This window comes from Suncus etruscus, chromosome 7 (genome assembly GCF_024139225.1).
Source record: "Suncus etruscus isolate mSunEtr1 chromosome 7, mSunEtr1.pri.cur, whole genome shotgun sequence".
Lineage (NCBI taxonomy): Eukaryota > Metazoa > Chordata > Mammalia > Eulipotyphla > Soricidae > Suncus > Suncus etruscus.
The window spans coordinates 97,533,824-97,561,454 of NC_064854.1; the positions used below are offsets into that span (position 1 = coordinate 97,533,824).

The window sequence follows — 27,631 nt, forward strand, 5'->3', positions numbered from 1 at the left end:
TCAAACCCTGCTGTGTACCCTCATGGAGCCCATCTGCTGCCCAGAACACTTTCTTTGGGGGGGAATCAGGTGCCCAGAGAGGCCGTGGCCCTGGTGAAGCCGGTGACCAGTGCTCCAAGACTGCCCAAGGAACCCACTCCAGGTGAGGGGGCCAGGTGGGAGGGATAGAGGGAGCAGAGGGCCATGACAGATGTCCCACCTGCAAATCTGTGTCTGTGACCCTGGGCTCAAATAGACAGATAATAATAGGTAGACTTATGGGTCATTTTGCCAGTCCCAGCCTGTCTTCTTCTTTTTTTTTTTTTTTCCGGTCACACCTGGCAGCGCTCAGGGGTTACTCCTGGCTCTGCGCTCAGAAATCGCCCACGGCAGGCTCAGGGGACTATATGGGATGCTGGGATTCGAACCACTGTCCTTCTGCATGCAAGGCAAACACCTTACCTCCATGCTATCTCTCCAGGCCCTGTCTTCTATTTTTTTGTTTGCTTTGGTGCCATACCTGGCAGTGTTCAGGGGTTACTCCTAGAACTGTACTCCCCTGGTGGGCTCAGAGGACCATATGGGATGCCAAGGATCAAACCTAAGTCAGCCCCATTCAAGGCAAGCACCCTACCCGCTGTACTATTGCTTTAGCCCTCAGTCTGTCTTCTAAATCTTTACTACATCTTTCTGAGACTGCACTATTTGTGCCTCGTGGGAAGGAAGGAACAGGAGCTTCAGTGATGTGCTCAAGGTTGCACAGTCAGGCATCACATTAGATCAGGGAGGAAAAATAAGGTCTTTTGAAGCCTTTATATCCCTTATGTATCATAGAAAAGTATGGGACCGGAGAGATAGCATGGAGGTAGTGTATTTGCCTTGCATGCAGAAGGACAGTGGTTCGAATCCCGGCATCCCATGTGGTCCCCCGCGCCTGCCAGGGGTGATTTCTGAGCGTAGAACCAGGAGTAGCTCCTGAGCGCTGCTGGGTGTGACCGAAAAACCAAAAACAAAGTACAAAAGAAAGAAAAGTAGAAGCCATGGACCTGGGAAGTGCCTCAGCAGTAGAGAACTTTGCATTTGAGTATCTTAGTTCCATGATCACAGGAACAGTTCTGTTTACATACTAGTTTATATCAAGTCCCTACTAAAATTTTTCCACAAAAAATTTTTCTTTTTGTGTGTGTGCCATATGCAGTGGAAGCTCTCCTAGAATTTTCCCACTGTCATGGAAATTTTTAATTTGTATTTATGTATAGCTGAGGGCCACATTGGTGGTACTTAGTCTTATTCCTGGCTCTGCACTCAGAGATCATACCAGGGAGTGCTTGGGTGATCCTATGGAGTACTGGGGATCAAATTCAAATTGACCACATGCAAGGCAAATGCCCTACCTGCTGTACTATCTCTCCAGGCCCCCCATCTCTCCAGTTTTGAGGCTTCTCAGATAAACATCAGTCTTCGCTGTGGCTTTGAGACCCTGAATAATGCTCCCCCCTATTGATTCCCCGCAATCTTCCTACCACACTCCATTTCTCACTGTTCCTGGTACCCAGCACGTCTTCTCCTTCCTCAAGGTCCCTCTGCCTAGAATCTCCTAAAAGGTCCTGGCCTCTCCGACTCTTCTCATCATTCCCATGTCAGTCTGAATGAGCTCTCCAGAGAGGCCTGCCTCGCCACCGCATGAAGCAACCTCAGAAAATACTGACTTGGGCTGGAGAGATAGCACAGTGGTAGGGCATTTGCCTTGCATGCAGCAGACCCAGGACAAACAGTGGTTCGAATCCCAGCATCCCATATGGTCCCCCAAGCCTGCCAGAAGGGATTTCTGAGCATAGATCCAGGAGTGACCCCTGGGCGCCACCGGTGTGACCCAAAAACCAAAAAAAGAAAAAAAGAAAGAAAATTCTGACTCCTCCCTAGGTTCCTATTCTGTTTCCATGTTTCCATCCCAGCTGGTATCACTGAAAGCTCAATAGTTCTAGTTGATGCTTCCTACCTGCATCTGCCTTGACACTTAAGGAGCCAGGTGCCTATCCCTAGCTCCCAGGGCCGACCTGCACACTCTGGGGCAGCAATTCTCAGTAGGGGCTTATGACTGTGGCACCTAGATATTCCAAGAGCTCCAAAGGAGCCACAGGTGAAACTCAGGCAAAGGGGGCCACAGCACAAGAATAAGAGAGCAACCGCTAGGACAAGGAGGGCACAGGAAGAAAAAAAGGCTGGAAGGGGAGTATAATGAGAAATTGAATAGCATTGCTCTAGATATTTAGACATCTGGAGCATGAGAATGAGTGAGAGAGAGAGAGAGAGAGGAGAAAGAGAGGAGAGAGAGAGAGAGAGAGAGAGAGAGAGAGAGAGAGAGAGAGAGAGAGAGAGAGAGAGAGAGAGAGAGAGAGAGAGAGAAAACAAGAGCATGCACACAAGTAATACCCTGAACCTGCATCTCATCCACTCCTGCTTCCCACCCTGCTGTCCCCAGGGCTGCCCCTTCGGTCACTGGAGCCTGAAGAGGAGCCTGTGCAGACACAGCTGCACCGCCTCAACCCCAACTTCTATGGCTACAAAGACACCCCCTGGAGGATCTTTCTGCGCAAAGAGGTGCCTAGAACCCAGAGAAGGGCCCTGCAGGGCAGGTCCAGAAGAGCATGTTCAGCTCGGAGCTCAGATGGGGAACTGAGTCAGACCTAGGTGCCCTGAGTCAGGGCTGTCCAAAGCCTCATGGAAGCCTCTTTCCACAGGTGTTTTACCCCAAGGAGACCTACAGCCACCCAGTGCAGCTGGACCTCCTGTTCCGGCAGGTGAGGACTACTGCTCCTACGCTGTTTCTGGGCCCCACAGTAGCATGGCGTGGAGATGAGCTGGCCATCTGCTTATTTGCCAGGGGTTCTAGGGCCTCTGCCACAGCTGTGCAGTTACAGAGCAGCCCTGAGCCCTGGAACAGAGCCAGTGAGTCTACAATTGGAACTACTCAGAGTTAGTGCCCAACTCATACTCATGGAAGGGGAGGGTGGTTTCGAGAGGACCCTTACAAATGGGTGTCATGCTGTAATTCCACTGTTGTGTAAATGAGCCTGGCTCATGGCTGGGGATGTCCCTGTGTCCCTCTTACTCATCTCCACAGATCCTTCATGACACCCTCTCCGAGGCCTGTCTCCGTATCTCCGATGATGAGAGGCTGGCCATGAAGGCCCTGTTTGGTACTGGTGGGAGGGGTGGGCACGATGGGACCCTCCCTTTCCCTTCTGCACACTGCCCAGGTCTGAGCTGGCCTCTGCTGGCCTCTCTGTCTCTGGATACCCATTTTTCAGTGGACTCTGGGAACACACAAATTCCACACTTGCTCCCTGGGTCTCCACCAACCTCCATATAGTGAGTGAGGAGGGGACGAACAGGGCAGGGCCTGGCCCCAACCTGATATCTCTTAGCCCAGAACCAGCTGGACACACAGCGACCGCTGGTGACAGAGAGTGTAAAGCGAGCTGTGGTCAGCATGGCCCGGGACAGCTGGGAAATCTACTTCTCTCGCCTCTTCCCTGCCACAGTATGTATTTGCTTGTGTGTAGGCAGACCGGTGGGCAAGCAAGTGAGTGAGCCTTCTATCCCTTCTTTTCTCAGGACTTCAAGCAGAGTTTTAAAGATGCTCATATAAGTTCTATCTGTCCCCAGGGCAGCGTTGGCACTGGAGTACAAATTCTGGCTGTATCCCACACTGGCATCAAGCTCCTGCAGATAGTGAAGGGCAGCCGGGAACCTGGTGGACAGCTGCGGGTCCTGCATGTCTACAGGTAGGCAGCAGGCTAGCAGGAGTGGGGCTGGCTGGAGACAGGGGTACACTGGCATCTGCTCCCCTCAGAGCTCCACAGCCCATTGCTGAGTATCTGTGATGTACAGACACCACCAACTCCTTCAATCCGTGGGTTTTGTTTTTTGGATTTATTATTGTTGGTTTTGGGTCATATTTTCTGGCTATGCTTAGGGCTTACTCATGGATGGCTCTGTGTTTAGGGATTATCCCTGGCAAGGCTTGGGGGAACCAGATGGAATGCCTGGGATCAAATCCGTGTCTGCTGTGTGCAAGGCAATTGCCCTACCCACTGTGCTATCTCTCTAGCCTCTAAAGCTATGATTCATAATGGTTTATTTGTGGAAAACCTCTGCTCTTTAATTAAGCCAAGCTTAGCTCGCACTGGGGAGACTGGGACTCTGAGGGTGAAGCTATTCAGATCACACCGGAAGTACATGAGCAAGAAATCTGGGGGCTGAAACGATGGTTCAGTGGTAGGGTGTTTGCTTTGCATGCAGCTGACCCAGGATGGACCTAGGTTTGATCCCCCGGCATCCCATATGGTCCTCCAAGCCAGGAGTTATTACTTTTTTGTTTGTTTGTTTTTGTTTTTGTTTTTTGGGTCACACCCGGCAGCACTCAGTGGTTACTCCTGGCTCTAAGCTCAGAAATCGCTCCTGGCAGGCACAGGGGACCATATGGGATGCAGGGATTTGAACCATTGTCCTTCTGGATGAAAGGCCTTACCTCCATGCTATCTTTCCAGTCCCAAGAGGAGCTATTTCTTTCTCTTTTTCTTTTCTTTTCTTTTCTTTCTTTCTTTTTTTTTTTTTTTTTTTTTTTTGGTTTTTGGGCCACACCCAGTGGTGCTCAGGGGTTACTCCTGGCTATCTGCTCAGAAATAGCTCCTGGCGGGCATGGAGGACCATATGGGGCTGCTGAGATTCACACCAACCACCTTAGGTGCTGGATGGCTGCTTGCAAGGCAAATGCTGCTGTACTATCTCTCCGGCCCAAGGAGCTATTTCTGAGCACGAAGCCTGAGAATCACTGGGTGTGGTGCAAAATAAAAAAAAAAAATCTGCTGCTTTTTGGACCTCACCCCTGCACCCCCTGCATAACAGCTGTAGTCAACAACCAAGTTGTGTTGAAGTAGGAAGGAAATGGTCTGTGGTGAGTGTTGTGTCAAATAAATAACAATGGAGCTGGATGGCAATGGATGGAGGCCTTTGTGCTTAGGCCCCAGCCACGTGGCTTCATCCCCCATGCAGCCAGCGGGTCCCAGGCCCAGGTGATCGGCGTAAACAGACTCACTCACAGGCAGGCTTCAGGAAGCATTAACTTTATTTAGGCCCTAGCCACCACGTGTGTGTGGCCTATCTCATAACCTTTTAAGCACAAGTTGTTCTTGTCCCTGCATCTAAACTCCTTTCAGCCATCTTCCCTTTGGGCTCCATGCTGGTCCAAGACCAAAACACAGAGGCCCCAAAGCCAGCGAGCTCTGCAGGGCCAAAAGGGCAAAGACCCTTAATCCCCTGGCTTCCGGGTTTATCTACCTATTCCAAGACCCCTCCCAGGAATGGGCCGGGTCTTGCAGGTAAGGTCACACCTATTATCCGGTTCCCAAGACCCCTCCCAGAAATGGGTGGGTCTCAGATAGGTACCCTACAGTGAGGACTTCCCAATCCTGGACCCTCCTCATCAACATTCCTGGCCCTGGTAGAACATGTGGCCAGGAAGGACTATGCTCCAGCAGTGGGGAAAGCTGGAGAGCATCTCCTCAGTGGATGAGATTGGTTTGTATGGGCAGAACCCCAAGGCTACATGGTGATGAGAAAACTCTCAAATGATCTGAGGGGACTGGGCCCTGACAGAGGGTGGAGGTGATGAGGGTAGCCCCTCAGGTGGGTTGGAATGGGCCCAGAGGATGAAGTGACTTCAGGAAACAGCCAAGGCAAGAGCACCATGGGTGGGGGGGGGGGGGGGAGCAGGGCATCACACTGATCATGGGGTCCTGCTCTCATGCAACCTGCCCACTCTCCAGCTTCGCCGATATCCTGTTTGTGACCATCCCCTCTCAGAACATGCTGGAATTCAACCTTTCCAGTGAGAAGGTCATCCTCTTCTCAGCCCGAGCCCATCAGGTCAAGACCCTGGTAGACGACTTCATCCTGGAACTGAAGAAGGTCAGGTGCCCCCACGAATATCTGACCACAGTCCCTAGGCAGGGCCCTCATTGGAACTCCCTGCCCAGTCCTTCCTGGCTGACCTATCTGGGAGTCTGTGCCCATAGCCCCGACTAGCCCATCTTGGTCTGCCTCAGTCCTCAGCACTGGTCCACCCGCCATCTGGTGCCCTTCCTGCCTTTGTCCACTTCCTTTCCTAACACTTCTCAGCAGGACTGATGTGGTTCCTGATGAGTATGGGAGCGGTGGGGTCCAGGGACTCTGGGAGAAGCATGAGTCAGTCTCAGCTCCTCAGCTGTCCTTGTGAACCCAGGGCTCCGATTATGTGGTGGCTGTGAGGAACTTTCTGCCTGAGGATCCAGCACTATTGACCTTCCACAAGGGTGACATTATCCACCTGCAGCCCCTGGAGCCCCCTCGAATGGGTCAGCAGCGTGGTGTAGGGAGGTGTCTGGGAGGGAGCGGCACCCCAGGCTCCACAGGAACACTAACAGAAGCCCGGCCACAGGCTACAGCGCTGGCTGTGTTGTTCGGAAGAAGGTTGTGTACCTGGAAGAGCTGCAGCGGAGAGGCCCTGACTTTGGTGAGTACACTAGACCACTTCTTATCCTCCCCTCTAATGCTGGAATCTAGAATGAGACTCCATCCTGCAGGACTCATCCTGTTTCTTGCCTGCACATTACAGAGTCATGGAGTATGAGCTTCTTGGTATTCCAAAGGGGAACGGGTCAGGCCTAAGTGCCTCCCTGTGACTGTGTAGCCCAGCTCTCTGCTTATGGCTCCATGGATGTTAGAGTTTGCCTATTTGGGACTCTCTGTGCTTGAGATACCAACATCTTACAATCTGTTTCAGCCCCTCTAAGAAAATGCCTTCTTTTCTCTGCACCTGTTTTCTTGTCTGTACATGAGCTCCATCTGGGGACAGAGAAATAGCTCTGAAGTGTCAGTGCATGGTTTGCATGAACAGGTCTAGGTTTGATCCTTGATATAGCATGGTCCCCTGAGTGATCCCTGGTGGTACAGATTCTTGAGCACCTCTGCGTGTGACCCCAAAACCAAAAAACAAAAAAGAAAAAGGAAAAGAAAAAAGAAAGAGGTGCTATCACATGGCCCTGGCAATACCTCTAGGGAGAGTCAGGAAAATACTCAAGTGCCCCTGAAAGGTCCCCTTAGTACCCAGATCAGATGCTTTGTCTCAGACCCCTTACCTGCTCCCTAGGCTGGAGGTTCGGGACAGTCCATGGGCGTGTGGGCCGTTTTCCGTCAGAGCTGGTGCAGCCTGCAGCTGCCCCTGACTTTCTGCAGCTGCCAGTTGAGCCAGGCCGGGGCCGGGCTGCAGCAGTGGCTGCAGCAGTGGCCTCCACCATGGCTGCACGGGAGGTGGGCCGAAGGAGGGAGGTAAGACTGGCACTGAGAGGGTGGGGACTACAAGAGAAAGCACTGACTTTGAAGATAGGGAAGATGCCGATCAGTTGAGGGCACGGGCAGCCTGGGAATAGGGTGCATGTGGGGGTGGGATGCCAGAGAGCTGTATGGCCTAGTGGTCTTCCTAGGAATGGTTAGAATGTCTCAGTGAGGGCTGGGGGCAGGGTTGGTGTTTGCGATCAGAAAGAATAGGCAGGATCAGCCCTTTCTGGCCTGTAGGTGAAGCCACCTGGGATGGGGATAGGAACAGGGCTGGCAGAATGGAGTCAATGAGGTCACACTAAGGGAAGGTCAGTGGGCCGAGGCAGGAACTGACTTTTTTGTAGGACATGGCAGGTAGGTAATGAAGTGAAGGAGGCATGTGGTGTGTGTGACAGGTGGAGGCAGAGGATGCAGAGGGGGAAACTGCAGCCTGAGCACTTTTGCTTTTATGGGGCCTGAAGGGACACAAATGATGCCTCAAGACCCCCCTATCTGCAACCCTCCTACAGGGGCCCCCAGCCAGGGCTGGCTCCTTAGAGCGTGGGGAGGACGGCCTGGCTCTTCCTCCATACTCGATGCTGGAATTTGCCCAGAAGTATTTCAGAGACCCTCAGAAGAAACCTCAGTGAGTGGTGTCCCCACTACACCCTGTGTCCCCACCCAAGGAGGGTCTCTTGCTTCTGCCCAGTATGGGACTGGGAGTGGGGAGTGAGATCCCCACTGCCTCCCTCTACTCTGGGGAACTGGGCTCCTGCCACTGTGGCCCAGCTGGATGGGTGAGCAGTACTGCTCTCACTGCAGGGACTGCATCCGGCTGAAGGCCAGAGAGGGACGTGAGTCCAGAACCCTGGAGGACATGCTATGCTTCACTAAGGTGCCCATCCCTGGGCCCATCCCCTTCCTGGACCCTGGAACACACAGTTTCCATGTCTCCAGGGGGCCCTTGCTGCACTTGGCACCTCCTGCCATCCTGATATGGCCCTTCCTGCCCTCACAGACCCCACTCCAGGAGTCACTCATCGAGTTCAGCGACAGCAGTCTCAACAAGATGGCCACTGACATGTTCCTAGGTGTGGGGTGGGGTGCCCACCTCCTGGTCCTCATATCTCCTCCTCCCATTCAGTCCCTCTTTGGAAGGAGACACCCTTTGCTGCCCAGTCCCAGCCTCCCATGCAGCATCTGGCATGGGTCAGCAGGGAGCAGGTGGCCTGAGTGAGAATATTTCTCCTACAGCTGTGATGAGGTTCATGGGGGATGCCCCACTGAAGGGCCAGAGTGAATTGGATGTTCTCTGTACCCTCCTGAAGGTTAGTCACCACATTTCCCCACTCCGGTCCTGGCTTCTGGCCATCTGTCAGCCAGAGTTGCAGCACCCTGGGGTGGGATGCTCAGAGGGGCATTCAAGGTGGGCTAAGAACTGTAGGCCTTTTCCAAGTGCCAACCCCCACTAGCACATGCCTCACATGTGTCATGGGCTGGCATGGCCTCAACTTCTGATTTCACCTGTTGTCCTGCAGCTGTGTGGAGATCATGAAGTCATGCGGGATGAATGCTATTGCCAAGTCATGAAGCAGATCACGGACAACACGAGCTCCAAGCAGTGAGTGAGCTACTGATTGGCTTCCCCCTTCTCCTCCTGCTGTGTCCATACTCTAGTTCAACCCCTTCCCCTCCTGTCTGTCCCCTTCTGGGTTCTCACCTCCTCTGTCCCATACATATGTGAGTTGCTTGTTTTAGGACATGCCATTTCTGCTACTGGGTTTCAGTCTCCTCATCTATAAGATGGTAATAATAACAGGGAAGCCCAAACTTGGGGTTGCAGCAGACAGAAATGCAAGCTGGGCAAATGTTTGAAGGGAAAGTACTTAAGTATTTCTATTTTCATGGGCAAGAGGTGGGCGTTAGGTCATACCCAGCAGTGCTCAGGGCTTACTCCTGTATCTATGCTCAAGGAGCACTCCTGGTGGTGTTGAGGAAACTTTAGTGCCAGAAATTGAACCAGGGTTAGCTGTGTGAGACAAGTACCTTAGCCACTGTACTATTTCTCCAGCTCCTAAATTTATTTTTCTTATGTTTGACTTGCCTATATATATTCATCCATATGCCAAAGGTAATGACTGGAGGACACAGAGCTCTGACTGCTAGACTTGGGTTACATTTGGGAGGATGTGGGGCTCCCAAGCAATGTTCAGGAGGTCTGGGGACTCCATTAGTGACCCTTAGTCAGCTGTGCTGGTGCAAGAGCTGGAGGATAAGATGCTTCCTTGGGATTCCCCAGGCCAGAAAGCAGTGCTCAGGGTCTCTAGGGCTTCAGCTGGCAATGCTTGGGTGACACTGTAATGTTGATAATTTGTTCCAGATTATGTACAGGCCGGTAGTGCTCCTGGCCCCTGGCTCACATTTTTATCCTCAAGCTAAGTACCATCACAAAGGGAGGCTAGAGCATAAGCCAGTTACTGGGGTGGGGGGCTGGGAAAGGATGGGGTGTTTTCTTTCTTTTTATTATTTATTTATTTATTTATTTATGTATTTATTTATTTTTTGGAGGGGTGTTTTCTAATTGGCCAGACCCTGTGCCCATCTCATAACCACAGGGATCTTGTGCGGATAGTATGGTTATCCAGATGAAGCCTCAGTGCAGTCCCCAACCACTACACTTTTCCCCAAATAAAATCTTCACACCCAAAATGATGAATTACTGTGTCTTGGACAGACGTAGCACTCAAGAGAAGCACCCTGTGCAGTTCCTGTTTCCACCATGCTGACCCTCCTCTCTCCTTTGCCTCACTTAATCTCCACAACCCCCAGTACTCACCTGTCATTGTTCTGCATGGCTGTGGATTCTCCTTTGTATCTCTTAAAGAGGCATCTGCTTTCAGAAGCCTGTGATTGCAAACCCAGGGAAGAAAGCATGTTTCTCTGTGTGCTGGTCATGTATCTCTCTTTCCCTGCCTCCCTTCCATCCCAAGGATACACCTTCCTTCAGACTTCAGACTTGGGCTCCCCTTCTGGCTCTAACTGAGCTTGGAGTTCTGTCAGAACTGAGTACCCTCAGCCCAATCCATGGCATGGCACTCAAATACTCAAATACTGAGGCCACCTGTGTCATGACCCTATGTCTATGTGCCCACAGGGACAGCTGCCAGAGAGGCTGGAGGCTGCTGTACATCGTGGCTGCCTATCACAGATGCTCTGAGGTCCTCCAGCCACACCTCACTCGCTTCCTCCATGATGTGAGCAGAACCCCAGGCCTGCCCTTCCAGGGTAAGGGACTATCGATGGAGACTATGGCTGAAAGCCTTGTCTGGGGATACCAGGAGGGCCACCCAGCGGGCCTACCCCTTCCCAGATGCCCTACAATATTTTCAATTAGTGATTCACTTCCCAAACATTTGTGATAGTTCTCTAAGGGCTGATGGTTATCTGATAAAACAGGGAGAGGATTACATTATGGAAGGCTTTCTGGGTAGTAAGCACATGGGATGTTTCTAAAGCTGCATGGCAGGAGTAAAGGTCCATAGATGGAAATGTGTCACATTTTGGAAAAGAGAAGGTGGGGGTACAGGAGAGTACTAGGTTGACTCCCAGATTTTTCTAGCCTTTGGGAATTAACAAGTGTCTTGACTGGGTCTAGACAGAGGTGAGCTAAGAGTGGGGAATCTCACTCAGTCCCCATTTCAAGTATGGAGGGAAGAGGCTGACCCCAAGTCTTATTTGCATAGAAGATCCTGGGCCCCCTGAGAGAGTTGAAGGTTCTCATAATCTCAGGGCTCAGGTCTCAGGTAAAGTAGACAGGAAACCTCTTTTTCTCTTGGTGTGAACCTTTTTTTATTTTGTTTTTGTTTTTGTGCTACACTCAGTAGCGCTCAGGGGTTACTCCAGGCTCTGCACTCAGAAATCACTCCTGACATGGGGGACTATCTGGGATGCTGGGAATCCAACCTGAGTCGGCCACATGCAAAGCAAATGCCCTACCACTGTGCTATTGCTCTGGTCCCTGAACCTTCTTTTTATTCAGTCCAGGGTCAGGTGGAGTAGCTCCAGCTCCCAAGAGAAGTGCTCCCTGCAGACCCCTGTAGATCCCTGAAGGCAGCACTGTGCACACTGGAATACTTGTCCTCTCCCCAGGCTGGATGAGGGCCCTGCTGGACCCTGAGAAATGAATAGGCATGGTGGTGTTCTCCCATGGGGATTCCGAAGGGAGAGGGACTGGCAGTGAATCACTGTAGTCACATAGCCTCCTGGGGAGCCCTTAGTTCCTGCTTCTAGGTGACAGCTTCTTCAGGGGCTCCTAAGTGGCCAAGGGCACCATGGGTAAGACAAAAGTTCATTATAGGGGTGGCCACATGTAGTGGTGCTCAGGCTTACTGCTGGGTCTGCTCTGAGGGATAACTCTTGCTGATCTCAAGGAACTATATGGAGTGCAAGGGATTTAATCCAGGTTGGCTGCATCCAAGACAAGTGCCCTACTTTTTTTTGTTTGTTTTTGTTTTTTTTTGGGGGGGGGGGTCACACCCAGCAGTGCTCAGGGGTCACTCCTGGCTCCACGATCAGAAATCACTCCTGGCAGGCACGGGGGACCATATGGGATGCCGGGATTCGAACCACCGTCCTTCAGCATGAAAGGCAACTGCCTTACCTCCATGCTATCTCTCTGGCCTCAAATGCCCTACTTTTGTCTCTGGCCTCTGAGACAAAAGGTCTTAACCACAGGGTCTGTGTGTGTTTGATCCACACCTCTGCCCTAGCTCTTGATTACTGGAAAATCACAGCTCATCTCAGACCTCAATTTTGCTCAGCTATCAAATGGGACAGATTATACCTATCCTACATGAGAGCCCAGTGGCCTCATGGCCTCAAGGACTCTGACAAAGAGTCCTTTACCCCCCAACTGCCTGCAGGTATTGCCAAGGCCTGTGAGCAGAATCTGCAGAAAACAGCACGTTTTGGTGGCCGCCTGGAGCTCCCCAGCAGCATGGAACTGCGGGCCATGTTGGTGAGCAGATTGGGGCCTTGTATGGTCTGTTGGGGATCCCATGCACTCATGCAGGAGTATTCTTCTGGGTGTGGATGCACAAGTGTTCCTGTATGGGCTGGCCTGCCATTTTATGAAATGAAATGCTACTTTCTCCAATGGAGCTTGCCACGCTTCTGTGGCAGGGGATAGGGATACCCCCAGATTACAGACCCTGTCTCTATCTCCTGTCTGCCCATTCCCAGGCAGGCCGCAGTTCCAAGAGACAGCTCTTTCTTCTTCCTGGAGGCCTGGAGCGCCATCTCAAAATCAAAACATGCACAGTAAGTGATGGTCTGTGGCAGGTAGTGCTCTGTGACAGCCCCAGGAGTGGAAGCCTTCCTAGGCCTTCACAGCCCCATCCAGTAGTCTTAGTTCTCAGCATAGCAGACTAAACCCATAGAAGGGACTCTGCTAGCTCAGGGTTACACTGCAAGTAGAGAAAAAGGCCAACCCCCAAAGCTGAGCTGAGTCTGACTCCCCACTGTTCTCAGGCCTTGGAGGGGCCTTTGCCTCTTTGCAGAGGGCCTGAAGGCCTTGAGGCTCAGCTTCCTGGGGCCTGGGAAGCTAGGACAGAGGTTGATGGCTCTTTCAGACTCATGCCTCCCTCCCTCCAGGTGGCCCTGGATGTTGTGGAAGAGATTTGTGCTGAAATGGCTCTGACTCGTCCTGAAGCCTTCAACGAGTATGTCATTTTCGTAGTCACCAACCGAGGTGAGTGACCTGAAAGACTGAGCCTGCTGGGCTCATTCCCATCAGCAGGAGAGATGCCACTTCCTCCAGGAAGCTGTTGATGCCGCTATGGAAGGCACACATACCTTTCCCTGTGTCTATCTGCCTCTGCTTCATTCTTTGAAGTTTGTCTTGTTAACCAGCCTGGGAATTTTTGGAGAGCTGGGTCATCTCTGATTCCTTCCTCTGCCCTTTGGGGCTTGTTCAGTGGAAGCAAATGGAAGCACTTGGTGCTTGTTTTCACAGTTTTTACCCGAGAAGACTTCCCTTCAGAGTTCCTTGGGGCTAGGGAGAGTACACGGGGCTTGGTATATACTTTGCTTGCTAGATGGCTAAATTTAATCCCTAGCACCACCTCAGTGGTCCTCTGAGCACCACTGGGAATGACTCCAAAGCACTGTCAACTGTGGCCCCAAAACCAAAATAAGGCCCCACACATGTAAAAAAATAAACAAATAAATAAATAACGGCCCTGATTCCTGGAACTCCAAATATATAAGCATTTTAATTTCTGCCTTTGTATCTCAAAAATGGCAAAAGAAACCCCTCCAACAGTTTCAAAGACTATTGTATTAATTATTAATTATATAGTCCTAGTGGTGTGGAATGTGAGGCCTTTCTCAGTTTTCTCAGCTCAGGGAGGTGCTGCAGCCCCTTTGGCCGTCAAGTCTGTAGGAAGCAGGGCAACAGCGAAGAAATGATCCACAGCAGTCAGATGAAGTTTCAGGAGATATCCAGCTTTATTACACACCTTAATTGCCATGAGTGGCTTCTTCTTCTTTTTTTGGTGGGGGGTGGTTTGGGTCACACCCGGCAGCGCTCAGGCGTTACTCCTGGCTCTATGCTCAGAAATCGCTCCTGGCAGGCTGAGGGGACCATATGGGAGCCTGGATTTGAACCGCCAACCTTCTGCATGAAAGGCAAATGCCTTACCTCCATGCTCTCTCCAGCCCCCATGCGTGGCTTCTAAGCTAAGCAGCCTCTTTTCTGCAGCTCTGCATCCATTCTGTGTCCATCTCTCTCCCCTACCCCAGGCAACCCCTTAATTACTAATCACAGACCCCTCCTAGCTGTGGGTGGGTTGCATCATCCAGGTGAGATTAGCATAAGGTATTGGGGGAGGGGTAACAAAAGACCTTTTTTGGGGGAGTGCTTGGGCCATACCCACCAGTGCTCAGGGGTTACTCCTGGCTCAGGAGACCATATGGGATGCTGAGGATAGAACCTATCCTGTATGCAAGGCAAACACCCTACCTGCTGTTTAAAGACCCTTTTTGAGGGCAGGGCCATACTTGTCAGCTTACTCCTGACTCTGCACTTAGGAATGTCTTTTAGTGAGGTTGGGGGACCCTATGGAGTACAGGGGGATTAAACTTGGTGTGGCAGCATCCACGCTGTACTATCTCTCTGGCCTCATACAGACCCTTCTTTTATGGTTCCTGGGCCCCTACAGGTCCCTCAGATACTTCAACCTCCTGTCCTTTCTGGAGAGCTCACACTGGCTGAGCTCCTTCCCCACTGTTCTCAGGCCTTGGAGGGCCTGAGAGGAATACTCTCAGCTATGCTCAGTGGACCATGCAGTATCAGGGATTGAACTGGGGCTCTCACATTGCAACACATATACATGAGCCCTATGAGCTATTTTCCTGACTCCCAAAAGCTCCCTCTTCTGCTGCCCATTCTGGACCTAGTCCTCCTGCTATGAACTGGATAGTTCTATTTCATGCAACCTCCAATCAATCAGCTCTCTCTTCTGCTGCCTCAGCCTGAGACTATGCCCTCAGCCCTATTCTACCAAAGTCCAATCAATATTCTGGCAGTGCTTGAGGATGCTGGAGAATGAACCTGAGTCAGATATCTACAAGGCAAGCACTCTACCCAATGTACTCCTGCCCCATGGAAAAGGGTCTGAGGCCTCTCTCACAGACTCATTGCCAGGCCTTCATCTTGTCATACTATACCCTTTCAGAGGCCCCTCAAGGATCATCCCCCAAAGGAGTTCTGTTGAAAGGCACTCACTGGTCTTAGCTCCTACCTGAACTCACTATGCTTCTCACCCTTTGGAGAGGGTCTCTGATCATTACCTAGGGCACTTTCCAAGAACTTGGCATACTGTCGTCCAAGAGAGTCTGTAGGAATGGGCCTTGGGAGAATCATGGCATTGTCTGTAGGTTTTCATTCTTTTTTTTGTGTGTGTTTTTTGGGTCACACCCGGCAGTGCTCAGGGGTTATTCCTGGCTCCAGGCTCAGAAATTGCTCCTGGCAGGCACGAGGGACCATATGGGGCGCCGGGATTCGAACCGATGACCTCCTGCATGAAAGGCAAACGCCTTACCTCCATGCTATCTCTCCAGCCCCTGTAGGTTTTCATTCTTATCTGTGGTCTTCAATAAATTCAACCAATCTATGTTCTTAGAAGAGAACAGCATGCTTATAAACACTGCATGCAGGCTCACAGGGAGCTCAGCTTTGATGAGGCTGCTATGAAGTGTGGTTCAGGTACATGCTCTCCTAGGACCACTTGTGTTCACTCACTACCCCCCTCCAATTGCCCCCTACTTTCTGCAGGCCAGCACGTGTGCCCGCTCAGCCGCCGTGCCTACATCTTGGACGTAGCCTCAGAAATGGAACAGGTTGATGGTGGCTACATGCTCTGGTTCCGGCGTGTGCTCTGGGATCAGCCACTCAAGTTCGAGAATGAGCTATATGTCACTATGCACTACAACCAGGTCAGGACCAGCTAAGAGAAGGCTGTTCTTCGATGTTCTGGAGCCTTCAGGCTCTCTGGGGACTGGGAGGTCAGACTCCATGATCTGGGTGTTTGAGACCATTACGATTTGTACCCCACTGGTATTTCCAACACTAACACCTCTACTCCCTACATGGCTTCTCGAGGGCAGTCAAATGATGCTATTCTTTTTTTTTTTTGGGGGGGGGGGGAGCAGGTCACACCTGGCAACGCTCAGGGTTACTCCTGGCTCTATGCTCAGAAATCGCTCCTAAAGAAAAAAAAAAAAGAGAAGGAAAAAAAAAAAAAAAAGAAATCGCTCCTGGCAGGCTCCTCTTGGAGGACCATATGGGATGTCGGGCTTCGAACCACTGTCCTCCTGCATGCAAGGAAAACAGCTTACCTCCATGCTATCTCTCCAGCCCCAAATGATGTTATTCTTATTACATTCTTCCTGAGTCTTTGCATGAGCTGTCCATCCATCTGGTTGACCCCTCCTTTTTTGGTTTTGGGGCCATATCTGGTGGCGTTAAGGGGTTACTCCTGGCTCTACACTCAGAAATTGCTCTTGGTGGGCTGGAGGACCATATGGGATGCCAGGAACCAAATCCAGGCCTGTTGGCTGTGTGCAAGGCAACTGCCTTGCCACTGTGCTATCGCTCTAGCCCAGGGGTGGCAAACAAGTTCGACACAAAGAGCCAAAATTTTAAACTGTGAGAGTCAGAGAGCCACACCAGGGGCCGGAGAGATAGCACAGCGGTGTTTGCCTTGCAAGCAGCCGATGCAGGGCCCAAGGTGGTTGGTTCAAATCCCGGCGTCCTGTATGGTCCCCCATGCCTGCCAGGAGCTATTTCTGAGCAGATAGCCAGGAGTAACCCCTGAGCACCGCCGGGTGTGGCCCAAAAACCAAAAACACAAAAACAAAACAAAACAAAACAAAACAAAAAAACCAGAGAGCCACACCACACAGTGACCTGCCAAAACAAACACTCACACAAAGGCATATAATTTTAACAATAATATATTAAACACATATTGCATTTTGCCATTTTGAGTGAGGGTAAAAATTCTGTTCGCCTCCCCTGCTCTAGCCTCTGGTTGGCCCTTTCTGCTCCTATGCTCGCCAAATCCACCCAGGTAGGCAGCCCCTTCCAGGAAGGCTGCCTCTTCCTGGAGACTGCAGCCACAGTCCTTTTCTGGTTCCTCTGCCTTTGCTCCCTTGGTCAGTACCTTAATTGCAGGCCTAAGCAGCTCTGACTGGCATTAATATTTTTTGTCTTTGTGTTATTCCCCTTCAGACGTTTACATACTCTAAATGTGGGTGCTGGGATTTACAAATCTGGGTTCTTCCCTCCTGTTGATGTTTGTGGAAGTGATTAGAAAGAACGCATAAGGATATAGTGTCAATCAAGGCTTCTACAATTCTCAGGACAAAAGAGGATCATTTAGAGCCTCTAGCCACCTGGTGTCGCTATTGTCCTCCAGCCCACGCTGTCTGATCCAGTGGTTTTCAACTATGGGTGCCAGTTTATAGGTGGGAAACCATTGAGGCACCACACTAGTTTGGGTGTAACTTGTGGGCTCCCACTAGTTCTTGTCCTAGGGATCTGGTGCACCCCAGGAATCTGTTTTAGTGGATGTTTTCACAAGTTATGGTCCTGCAGACAATTCTACATGCCTGTGTGGGTACTCAACTCTCTAGGTCATTTTGGGGATTCCCAGGTGGGTTTCCAGGCCATAGACTTCACAGTAACAGACATGTTCTCCAAAGCCAAGGAAAGAAAGTTCAGATGAATTAAAATGAATCCATTCAGTTTGCATATGTTCCCTCTCCACGGTTGATGAGTCAGTCACGTGCAGTCTGCATCTTCCATGGAATGTTCTTACAGGTCCTGCCTGACTACCTGAAAGGTCTCTTCAGCAGTGTACCTGCCCACCGGCCTACCGAGCAGCAGCTACAGCAAGTGTCCAAGTTGGCGTCCCTGCAGCATCGGGCCCAGGATCACTTCTACCTGCCCAGTGTGTGAGCACCTGCCCAACCCTACTTTCTCCAAGACCAGCAGGGCAGTCTGGGAAGGAGCTGTCCTGGCTTTGGGTCTGAAGTTTCCTACCTCATCATATGTGCAGGAACCCTGCACCCTTTCACAGGTTGTTTCTGGCTGATATTAATAGCTCAGATCAAGTTTAATAATAAAAAAAAAGTCTTTGGGGGCTAGAGCGATAGTACAGTGGGTAAGGTCCCCTAAGGACTTCCAGGAGTAATCCCTAAGCACAGGGCCAGGACCAATCTCTGAGCATTGTAGAGTAGAGTCCCTAAACAAAATCTCTTCAGGATATATACTTTCTGTGGTCCAGGAAGTATACATGACTATACAGGAGAATTTTTCATAAAAATATTCACACTGGTATTACCTACAACAGCAATCTCTGTGTCCCTCATAGAGGAATCCTTGGTTAAATCCTGGGTATTAGATTATCTTTAAACTTTTCAGACTGGGATATAGTAGAGGAGATAGTATAGTAAGGCACTTGACTTATATTAGACTGAACCATTCCCAGTTCCATCTCCAGCATAGTCTTCCAAGCACTAACAGGGGTCACGCATGAGCAGAGAACCTGAGAACCCCTGAGAACCCCTGAACACAAGTATTTACAAGATATTTTTTCAGTGCCTATAGTAAGGAATTATTATTATTATTATTATTATTATTATTATTATTTTGGTTTTTGGGTCACACCTGGCAGCGCTCAGGGGTTACTCTTGGCTCAACGCTTAGAAATCGCTCCTGGCAGGCTTGGGGGACCATATGGGATGCCGGGATTTGAACCACCGTCCTTCTGCATGCAAGGCAAACACCCTACCTCCATGCTATCTCTCCAGCTCCTAATAAGGGATTATGTTAAAAGAAGCTTCTTTTATGTTATTTCAATGGAAAGATACAAAAAGATAAACCCCATTTTGTATGAAAATAATCACTGAGTGTTCTGTATATATTTTCTCAGCTAATCTTTCTGCATTTTCTCTTTTATACCTAAAGAAACAGAGGCACAAGAGGTTATTTGACTCACAGAACTTTTCCCAGCTCTAGCTATGATGACCAAGATTCACACTTGGGGAGACTTTCTCCTGGCCTTGCAGAAAGGAATATGTTGCCCAAAGGGCAAGGTTTCTTGGGAGAAGGGTACTCCCTTGATTTTCTCCCAGCTCTCAGTGGCCCAGGGCTGGAACTGCTTTGGGTGCTTTTGAATGTCCTCAAAGGCAAAGGGACTGTCTCTGGAAGCTATAATGTATCAGGGAAAAGGGATGGGGTAAAGTTGCTGATGGGGTCTGCAGGGATCAACCAGTGTTCCTCTGCACTGTGTTTCTCCCATCTGACTACTTCACCCTCTGCCTATGCTGCTGATGAAGGAAGTGACTAGCACTCCAAACCCATGAAGAATCCTCCCAGCCCTCCATGCTGCTGAGTCACTTGGTGGCCTGGATCTCATGGTTTGTTTTGTTTTTTTTTTTTTTTTTTTTTTTGTGGGTCACACCCGGCAGTGCTCAGGGGTTATTCCTGGCTCCAGACTCAGAAATTGCTCCTGGCAGGCACGGGGGACCATATGGGGCACCGGGATTTGAACCGATGACCTCCTGCATGAAAGGCAAACGCCTTACCTCCATGCTATCTCTCCGGCCCCCGATCTCATGGTTTTTAACTTCTCAGCTTTATTTCCCTTCTCTTCAAACTCCAGCCTAGTGGTACTGGCAGCCAGCACTACTGGGCAGCTCTTATGTGCCAAGACCCTTGTTTATCTCACCAGTTGTACTCTCCAGTGCCCAGTACTGTCTTCTGAAAAATTGGCAAGATCATGTGCCCATTGTGTGGAATACCTGCTACATGCATGGGCACTCAGGAGCACTTTCCCTCTACATGCAGGCAGGAGGTCCAGGACTACATCCCAGCCCAGCTTTACTACACCGTTGCTGGCTCATCCTGGCTCAGTCTAGTCAGCCAGCACAGGCAGCAGATTCAGGCCCTCAGCCCCCACCAGGCTCGAGCTCAATTTCTGGGTAAGAGTTGGGAACTAAGTGGGCAGTCAAGATAGTTATGGGTGACTTTGAGCAGGAGGTTCTAGGGGGTGGGTGGCAGCATTTTTCTTAGCATAGAAGTCTTTTGCTGCCGGCCAAACTCAGCAGCCAGTCTGCCTTTCTAGAGCTATGAATGAGTCCACCTGAGAATTGTAGGGACAGGGTGGAACATAACCCTTATTTCCAAGGCTTTGGGAGGTCCTGGGCAGAGAGAGCTGGTAGTGAAGTGATAGCTCTGAGCAGAGAAAACTCTTATAATATAGAAAATATATGGAGACAGAAAAGGAATGCCAGAATGATGGCAAAAGATTTAGATAGGTGTGTGGATAGGTGTAGAGAAGATGTGTGCCATAGGTAGCTCAGGACCATGGCTGTCTCTGATGACAGGTGCCTGTCTTGATGACTGTCTCTCTCCCCTCCCCAGGACTCCTTAGTGCCTTGCCCATGTTTGGCTCCTCCTTCTTCTTCATTCAGAGTTGCAGCAATTCAGCTGTGCCAGCCCCCTGCATCCTTGCCGTCAATCATAATGGTCTTAACTTCCTCAGCACAGAGACCCATGTGAGTGGCTTTTGCCTGGTGGCTTCAGCCACCCGCCCCCTTCTGCCCCTTATTCCTTCTGAGGGCTGAGGCTTCCAGCTACAGAAACCTGTTTATTGTTACTCACTACCCTCACTCTTGGAGCCTCCTTTCCTCCCCTGGAAAAGGGGAAAATGGTAGAACCCATCCAAAGAGTGTTGGGAGGGTGAAGTAAGGTCCCTCCTATGCTAAGCATACAAGTAATTTGTTAGTCAGCTTAGGCTGATGGGAATGAAATGCTATACACACACACACACACACACACACACACACACACACACACAGGATTCAGAAGCAGAAACATTTTTCACAGTTCTAAAGGCTTTAAGTCTAAGGTCAAGGTGCCAACCAGGTTGGTTTCCTCTTTAGTCTCCTAGGATTGGAGTTGCATCCTTATTGTGTGTACCTTTATATGATCTCACATGGTGTCTGTGTATCCAGGCTATCTTATAAGAGACCTTAAAGAGATGTTTTGAGCTTTCTCATCTCTTCAAAGGTCAAGATAGTCACATTCTAAGGTGATTCATAGGGCTTCAACCTATAAATTTGGGGAGAACCTAATTCAGTTCATAACAAATAGGACAGTTACCACCTATTTTAGTCCTTGTCATGGAAGAAAACCTGGAGATGAGTACTAAAGGGCAAGTGATTTATTTGGAGGTAATTCTAGGAAACTCTGGAATAAGGAAGGGAGTGTAAGGGGACAGCTCACATACTTCAAGAATTTCCCTTGAGTGCTCACTTCGGCAGCACATATACTAAAATTGGAATGATACAGAGAAGATTAGCATGGCCCCTGCGCAAGGATGACACGCAAATTCGTGAAGCGTTCCATATTTAAAAAAAAAAAAAAAGAATTTCCCTTGAGAAAAAAATGGTGTTTTAGCAGGCAAGTTCTCATGGTGGGAACTGGTGCTGGGAATGTAGGGACAGGGTGGAACATATCCTCTCTCAGAAGCAGAGGATCTGGGGCTTCTATCCACTGTACTCCATATTCAGTTGAGCACTAGTTCATTGCTCCAGCTTCCCTGCATGTCATCCTGGAGTCTTTCATGTATAAATTGTGATACAAAGTCCTGACACTGCTGGCATTTACTGTACCCCAGGATCCCAGGTGTGTAGAATGGTGCTTGGAATTTGGTATATGTCCACTAGTATATATAGAATCAAATTCACAGATGAGAAAATGCAACTTGTTTGTTGCCTGCCAGTCAGCAAGTCACTGAGGAGCTGTTATACAAACTGCGGTAACTTGTCTCTTACAGAGTTGATATGCAGAAGGAAAAGGGGTGGTGGTGGTGGAGGTGGTGGTGGTGGTGGTGGTGGTGGTGGTGGTGATACTGTTCTACCAACAAGCATGTCTGCTCCCCTTTTCACCTGCAGGAGCTCATGGCAAAGTTTCCTCTGAAAGAGATCCAGTCATCACGGACCCAGCGGCCCACAGCCAGCTCCAGTTATCCCTATGTGGAGATTTCTCTAGGAGACGTGGCTGCCCAGCACACGATGCAGCTGCAGCTGGAGCAGGTGGGCCCACCCAGAAGTTGGTTCATCACTCTGTCCCTTTTTGTGGTATTTAGCAGAAACGTCACATCTGGAAGTCATTCTTGGTCCCCCACCCCAATAACTTGCAATCTTGATTGCTTCGTTATGACTTAGTTATTCATGCATTGTGTCTCTCCATCAGAATTCTGGTCCTTAAAGGCCAGGGCTCTGTTTCTCTTGTCCATAAAACAACACTGCCTGTGAGGCGGGACAATAATCCCAGTTAGGCCTTGAACTCTGCAATATATGCTAGAGGGAAGGATTATTGTACACATACTGAACTAATTACCAGAGGTGGTCCCTAGGACGGGCAGGCACGACTAACAATCTCAGCAAGGAGCTGGGAAGACAGCTCAGAGTGGTATAGCACATACTTTGCATGCTGAGCTCCAGGTCTAATATCTGGCATTGCATGATGCCCTGAGAACTGCTAGGAGTAACTAGCATGCATGGAGCAGGGAGTAGACCCTAGCACAATAGGGATACCTCCCCAACAAAAATTAAAACCACAAAATAGCCACCTGGCATCAGGCTTTACTGATGAAGTCTTTTCTGTGAAGTCTGGGATACTGGCTTCCTAGCTCTGGCTTCAGTTTATCTCTTCTGTGCAATGACATTTTCCCCCCTAATTTTTGGGCCACATCTGGCAGTACTCAGGGGTTAATTACTCCTGGCTCTGCACTCAGAAATCACAACTGGCAGGTTTGGGACACCATGTGGGATTCCAGAATCGAACCCAGGTCTACCAAGTGCAAGGCAAATGCCCTACCACTGTGCTATTACTCCGGCCCATCTGTGCAATAAAATCTTAAAGCACTTGCCTCAAAAGAGAAGACTGGAGTTCTATGGAAGTAGAGCCTGGGATGCTCTCAGGATAATTGCTAGCACAGAGTCAACAAATTAGAAGAGTAGCCCTGACTATTATTATTTTGTATCTTGGGCCATACGCAGCCTTTCTCAGGGTTTACTCCTAACTCTGCCCAGGGATCATTCCTGGTTGTGCTCTGGGGACCATATGGGATAGCAGGGATTGAACCTGGGTCAGCTTCATGCAAAGCAAATGCCCTACCTGCTATACTATCACTACAGTCTCAATCCCAATTACTTTTTTTTTTTTTTTTGGTTTTTGGGTCTCACCTGGCAGTGGTTACGCCTGGCTCTATGCTTAGAAATCGTTCCTGGCAGACTCGGGGGACCATATGGGATGCCGATATAAATACCTTACCTCCATACTATCTCTCCAGTCCCAATCCCAATTACTTTAACCTCTCAGAACAGCTTCTGCCACCCCCGGTAAATTCCTGAGAGATTATGACACTTGCTATGCTCTAAGAACCACACTTACAGATGGATTTTCCCAAATTTCTTGCTGCACCAGAGAGATAGCATGGCGGTAAGGCATTTGCCTTGCATGCAGAAGGACGGTGGTTCGAATGCGGGCATCCCATATGGTTCCCTGAGCCTGCCAGGAGCGATTTCTGAGTGTAGAGCCAGGTCCCTCCTACCCACCTCTTTTCCCAGTTGGGAACCCTAAGGTTAAAGCTTATCCTAGGTGGTGAAGGCCAGCTGGTAACCATGGTAACACATAGATTGTACTATTTTTTTTCCCCAACCCCAATAGATCGTACTATTTATTGACTGAGTTAGTGAGGTTTTTGTTTTGTTTTGGGTCACACCTGGTAGCACTTAGGGGTTACTCTTGGCTTTGCTCTCAAAAATCACCTCTGGCAGGCTCAGGGACTATATGGGATGCCAGGAGTCGAACCCATGTCAGCTGCGTGCAAGTCAAATGCCCTACTGCTGTGCTATCACTCTGGTCTCTATTTTTTTTAAGTATAATAGGTTTAGTTAGGAGATATGATAAAGAAAAGAGAGAGAGGGGCCCGGAGAGATAGCACAGCAGCGTTTGCCTTGCAAGCAGCCAATCCAGGACCAAAGGTGGTTGGTTCGAATCCCGATGTCCCATATGGTCCCCCGTGCCTGCCAGGAGCTATTTCTGAGCAGACAGCCAGGAGTAACCCCTGAGCACCGCCAAGTGTGACCCAAAAACCAAAAAGAAAAAAAAAAGAAAAAAAAAAGAAAAAAAAAAGAAATTATATTCCAAGTTAAGATGTGGATGAGTCCAGAAGAGAAAGCTGGGTTAATCTTTTTCAAATCTATAAAGATTACAATCTTATAAAGAATACAATCTTATGCAAGGTTGGAGATGTGGCTCAGCAATTGAGTACTTGCCATGCTTGTGTGTCTCTGAGCTCCATCCCTGACACTGCAAATATAAAATAGTGCATGGGCCAAAGTGATAGCACAGTGGGTAGGTTGCTTGCTTTGCTCACAGCCGACCTGGGTTTGATCCCCGGCATTAACCTGCCAGGAGTGATTTCTGAGCACAGAGCCAGGAGTAACCCCTAAGCATCGCTGGGTGTAGCCCCAAACCACATAAATAAAATAAATAAAACAATGCAACAACAACAAAAAAACTCATTGGGGCTGGAGTGGTGGTGCAAGTGGTAGGGCGTTTGCCTTGACGCACTAACCTAGGACATACTGTGATTCGATCCCTCGGTGTCCCATATGGTCCCCAAGCCAGGAGCGATTTCTGAGTGCATAGCCAGGAGTAACCCCTGAGTGTCACCAGGTGTGACCCAAAAACCAAAAACAAACAAAACAAAACAAAACAAAACAAACTCATGCAATAAACCTGTGAAGCAAGAGCTGGCAAATTGAGAGTTTACAGATAAGCATCCTGAAGGCAGGAGGTGAAGTGGCTGGCTGTAGTCACACTGTTTATGCTCAGCAAAACTGGCTGATGTGGAGGGCTGGAGCAATAGCACAGTGATAGGGTGTGCAGCTGACTTAGGATGGACCCTGGTTTGATTCCTGGCATTCCTATGGTCCCCCAAGCCTGCCAGAATCGATTTCTGAGCACAGAGCCAGGAGTAACCTCTGAGTGCCACCGGGTGTGAACCAAAAACAAACAAAACTGGCTGAAGTGCAGGTCATTGACTTGTGAACAACTCCTAGCCTGCTGACTAGCATTTGTCCTATGGTTTCTCCTTCTCTTCCTCTCAGTGCCCTGGGAGAGGTGGGGCGAGGCTGGATCTGCATAAGGCTCACCTCTACCTTCTCCCAGCCACACTGTACCCCAAGATGAAAGATCTCTGTAGTGTTAGTTGATTGTGACCCCTCATTCTCTCCTGCAGGGTCTGGAGCTATGTCGAGTGGTGGCTGTGCACGTGGAGAACTTGCTCAGTGCCCGTGAGAAGCGGCTCACGCTACCTCCCAGCGAGATCACACTGCTCTAACTCAGTTCCCAGCATGTACAAGATGCAGCTTATATGACACTAAATGTAACTAACCCCTAAGGAATTTCCTGGGTGTCTCAATCACTGACCCCTGTCCTTGTAAAGGTCCAGAACTTTGAGGAACGATTGATCAAGAAGAAGTAGGAGGAGCAGACCAAGTTATGAGGAACCTGAGTGGCCCAACTCAGGGTCTGGTGGCCTCCAACCTGCACATTGGGGTCTGATGGCAAGACTCTGCAGAGGCTACACAGAGACTGAAGGGACTGAGACCCCCAGCTATGAGTCCTAGTCCTAGTCTGGTCCATGCAGCCTCCTGTCAGAACCACTGCAGGCCCAACTCAACTCTAACCTGTGGCGATAAATCCCCACACCAGTAGCCTTAATGATTTGTGTTCACCTTAGGTTTCCCAGGGTCTGTAGTTCAAATCTGTTCCAACTTTAAATCCCAGGCCCTTAGGTGCCCTTCCCCTATCCCATCCCACGCTGCTGCTGCTGAGCTTGGATTCCTAAGCTTTGGCCATTCTGTGCAAATAAAAGGTCCACCTAACAACCATTCCTCCATGGAGCTGCTAAATCATTGGAAAACAGGCCTGGGTGAAGAGGCAGGAACTGGAGGTCCATGTATGAGACATGGGCCCTGCTCAATGCCCATGAAGAGAGCTCCCTGTACAGAGAACCCTGTCCTTACCTATCCTGCACACCTTTGCTCTCCATCCTGCACTCCTGGGAGAGCCCCAGCCTGAAGTCACTGGATGAGTCACACAAAATTTGATAGGAGAGAAAATTCATGTCAGGAACTGGAAGGGAAGAGTCTGGAAAAGGGCTTTCCAGAGAGAGACTGGGACTTTGGGGTTAAATTTTGATATTTCCTAGGATGAGATAGAGGGGACTGAGATGAACGTTTCAAAGAAAATGGTGTCTGTGCCCTGCTGTATAACAAAGCCTAACAAAAATTTTAAAAAATGCTTGTCACATTAATGAAAGAAAAAATGTCCATGGAAAATATGGTGTCTTGTGGATTATAAGGGGGGTGTTATTCCTAATTTAGGAGTGGAAGACTAGAGAGATTGTTGTTGTTGGTTTTTTTTTTTTTTTGGGGGGGGGGTTGGGTCACACCCGGCAGTGCTCAGGGATTACTCCTGGCTCCATGCTCAGAAATTGCTCCTGGCAGGCTCGGGGGACCATATGGGACGCTGGGATTCGAACCAATGACCCTCTGCATGAAAGGCAAACACCTTACCTCCATGCTATCTTTCCGGCCCCTTGAGAGATTGTTGGAGCATAATTGTTCAGATCTGTGGTGTCAGATGAATTTCTTTACTCATTTAATATCTATTAAGTACTGCATACTAGGCAATTTTTAAGCACTGGGAGTTGCTACGATAGCCTGTCCTCTAACCCCAGGATAGCTCAGTACCTTTGAGCACCTGAATTGGAAGCATAAGGTCTCAGATTCAATCCCAGATGCCATTTCCCTGATGTTCTGAGTGTGATCCTGGCAGCTTTGTGGTTTGAGCATGGAAACTCTTCTGTCTGTGATCCCTAGTGCCACAAGAAATTTCCAGCCCCAAAGCAGCCAGGTATGTGTAAGCACACAGCTAAAGGGCTTGTGACACCTAGTGAGGACCATAACTCAAAGATATGTGAGCACATTGGCCAGGAAATTGAACCTCTTGCAAGCACATCTGAGTACCACAGGGATCCCCTCCTCCTAACACAAACACTACAGACCAGAATAAGAAACCAAACAGACCAACATCTGGTGAACAAAACTAACAAAACAGCCAGAATGTCCAGGAGCCCAGGTCATCAATCAGAACAAACCAGGGAGGAGCACGAGGAACCTTCTAGTTTGGGGTCAGAAGGCCAAAACCTAGAGAAGCTGTGATTCCATTTTTGTCAGGGGAAGAACAGAACTGGGTTGAATCTGGTGAGTCTTTGGGAAAACTCTGAGAGTTGAGGTAATAAGTTCTCTGTTAAGAAGAAATGAACAGGGGCTGGAGAGATAGCATGGAGGTAAGGTGTTCGCCTTGCATGCAGAAGGACAGTGGTTCAAATCCGGGCATCCCATATGGTCCCCTGAGCCTGCCAGGAGCGATTTCTGAGTGTAGAGCTAGGAGTAACACCGGAGTGCTGCCAGATGTGACACACACACACACCCCCCCCCCGAAAAAAAAGAAGGCATGAAAATCTGATGTGTTCTTTCTCCCAGGGTAGTTTAGAGACTTGGCAAGCCTCCCAGATCTTCACTTAAATCAGGAGTCTTCAAACTGCGGCCCACGGGCCACATGCGGCCTGCAGAGGAG

The 27,631-nt window shown here is 49.6% G+C and overlaps 1 protein-coding gene and 1 non-coding gene across 2 annotated transcripts in view; both read left to right on the forward strand.

Annotated features, from left to right (window-relative positions):
* MYO15A (myosin XVA) overlaps positions 1 to 25,325 on the forward strand; it is a 59,218-nt gene extending 33,893 nt beyond the window's left edge. The window contains exons 40-64 of the mRNA XM_049777665.1: positions 70 to 142; positions 2,462 to 2,580; positions 2,721 to 2,780; positions 3,104 to 3,179; positions 3,408 to 3,523; positions 3,649 to 3,767; positions 5,811 to 5,952; positions 6,266 to 6,377; positions 6,461 to 6,535; positions 7,172 to 7,350; positions 7,869 to 7,984; positions 8,161 to 8,233; positions 8,357 to 8,429; positions 8,593 to 8,666; positions 8,877 to 8,959; positions 10,493 to 10,623; positions 12,261 to 12,355; positions 12,580 to 12,657; positions 12,991 to 13,087; positions 15,674 to 15,834; positions 17,723 to 17,856; positions 19,754 to 19,887; positions 20,330 to 20,463; positions 21,865 to 22,005; positions 25,224 to 25,325. Of these exons, the coding sequence (XP_049633622.1) occupies positions 70 to 142; positions 2,462 to 2,580; positions 2,721 to 2,780; positions 3,104 to 3,179; positions 3,408 to 3,523; positions 3,649 to 3,767; positions 5,811 to 5,952; positions 6,266 to 6,377; positions 6,461 to 6,535; positions 7,172 to 7,350; positions 7,869 to 7,984; positions 8,161 to 8,233; positions 8,357 to 8,429; positions 8,593 to 8,666; positions 8,877 to 8,959; positions 10,493 to 10,623; positions 12,261 to 12,355; positions 12,580 to 12,657; positions 12,991 to 13,087; positions 15,674 to 15,834; positions 17,723 to 17,856; positions 19,754 to 19,887; positions 20,330 to 20,463; positions 21,865 to 22,005; positions 25,224 to 25,325 (2,697 nt within the window). The remainder of the gene's footprint in view (positions 1 to 69; positions 143 to 2,461; positions 2,581 to 2,720; positions 2,781 to 3,103; positions 3,180 to 3,407; positions 3,524 to 3,648; positions 3,768 to 5,810; positions 5,953 to 6,265; positions 6,378 to 6,460; positions 6,536 to 7,171; positions 7,351 to 7,868; positions 7,985 to 8,160; positions 8,234 to 8,356; positions 8,430 to 8,592; positions 8,667 to 8,876; positions 8,960 to 10,492; positions 10,624 to 12,260; positions 12,356 to 12,579; positions 12,658 to 12,990; positions 13,088 to 15,673; positions 15,835 to 17,722; positions 17,857 to 19,753; positions 19,888 to 20,329; positions 20,464 to 21,864; positions 22,006 to 25,223) is intronic.
* On the forward strand, positions 21,216 to 21,322 carry LOC126015055 (U6 spliceosomal RNA). The gene has a single exon (XR_007497958.1). It is a non-coding gene; the product is annotated as a U6 spliceosomal RNA (small nuclear RNA).
* Positions 25,326 to 27,631: the final 2,306 nt, after the last annotated feature.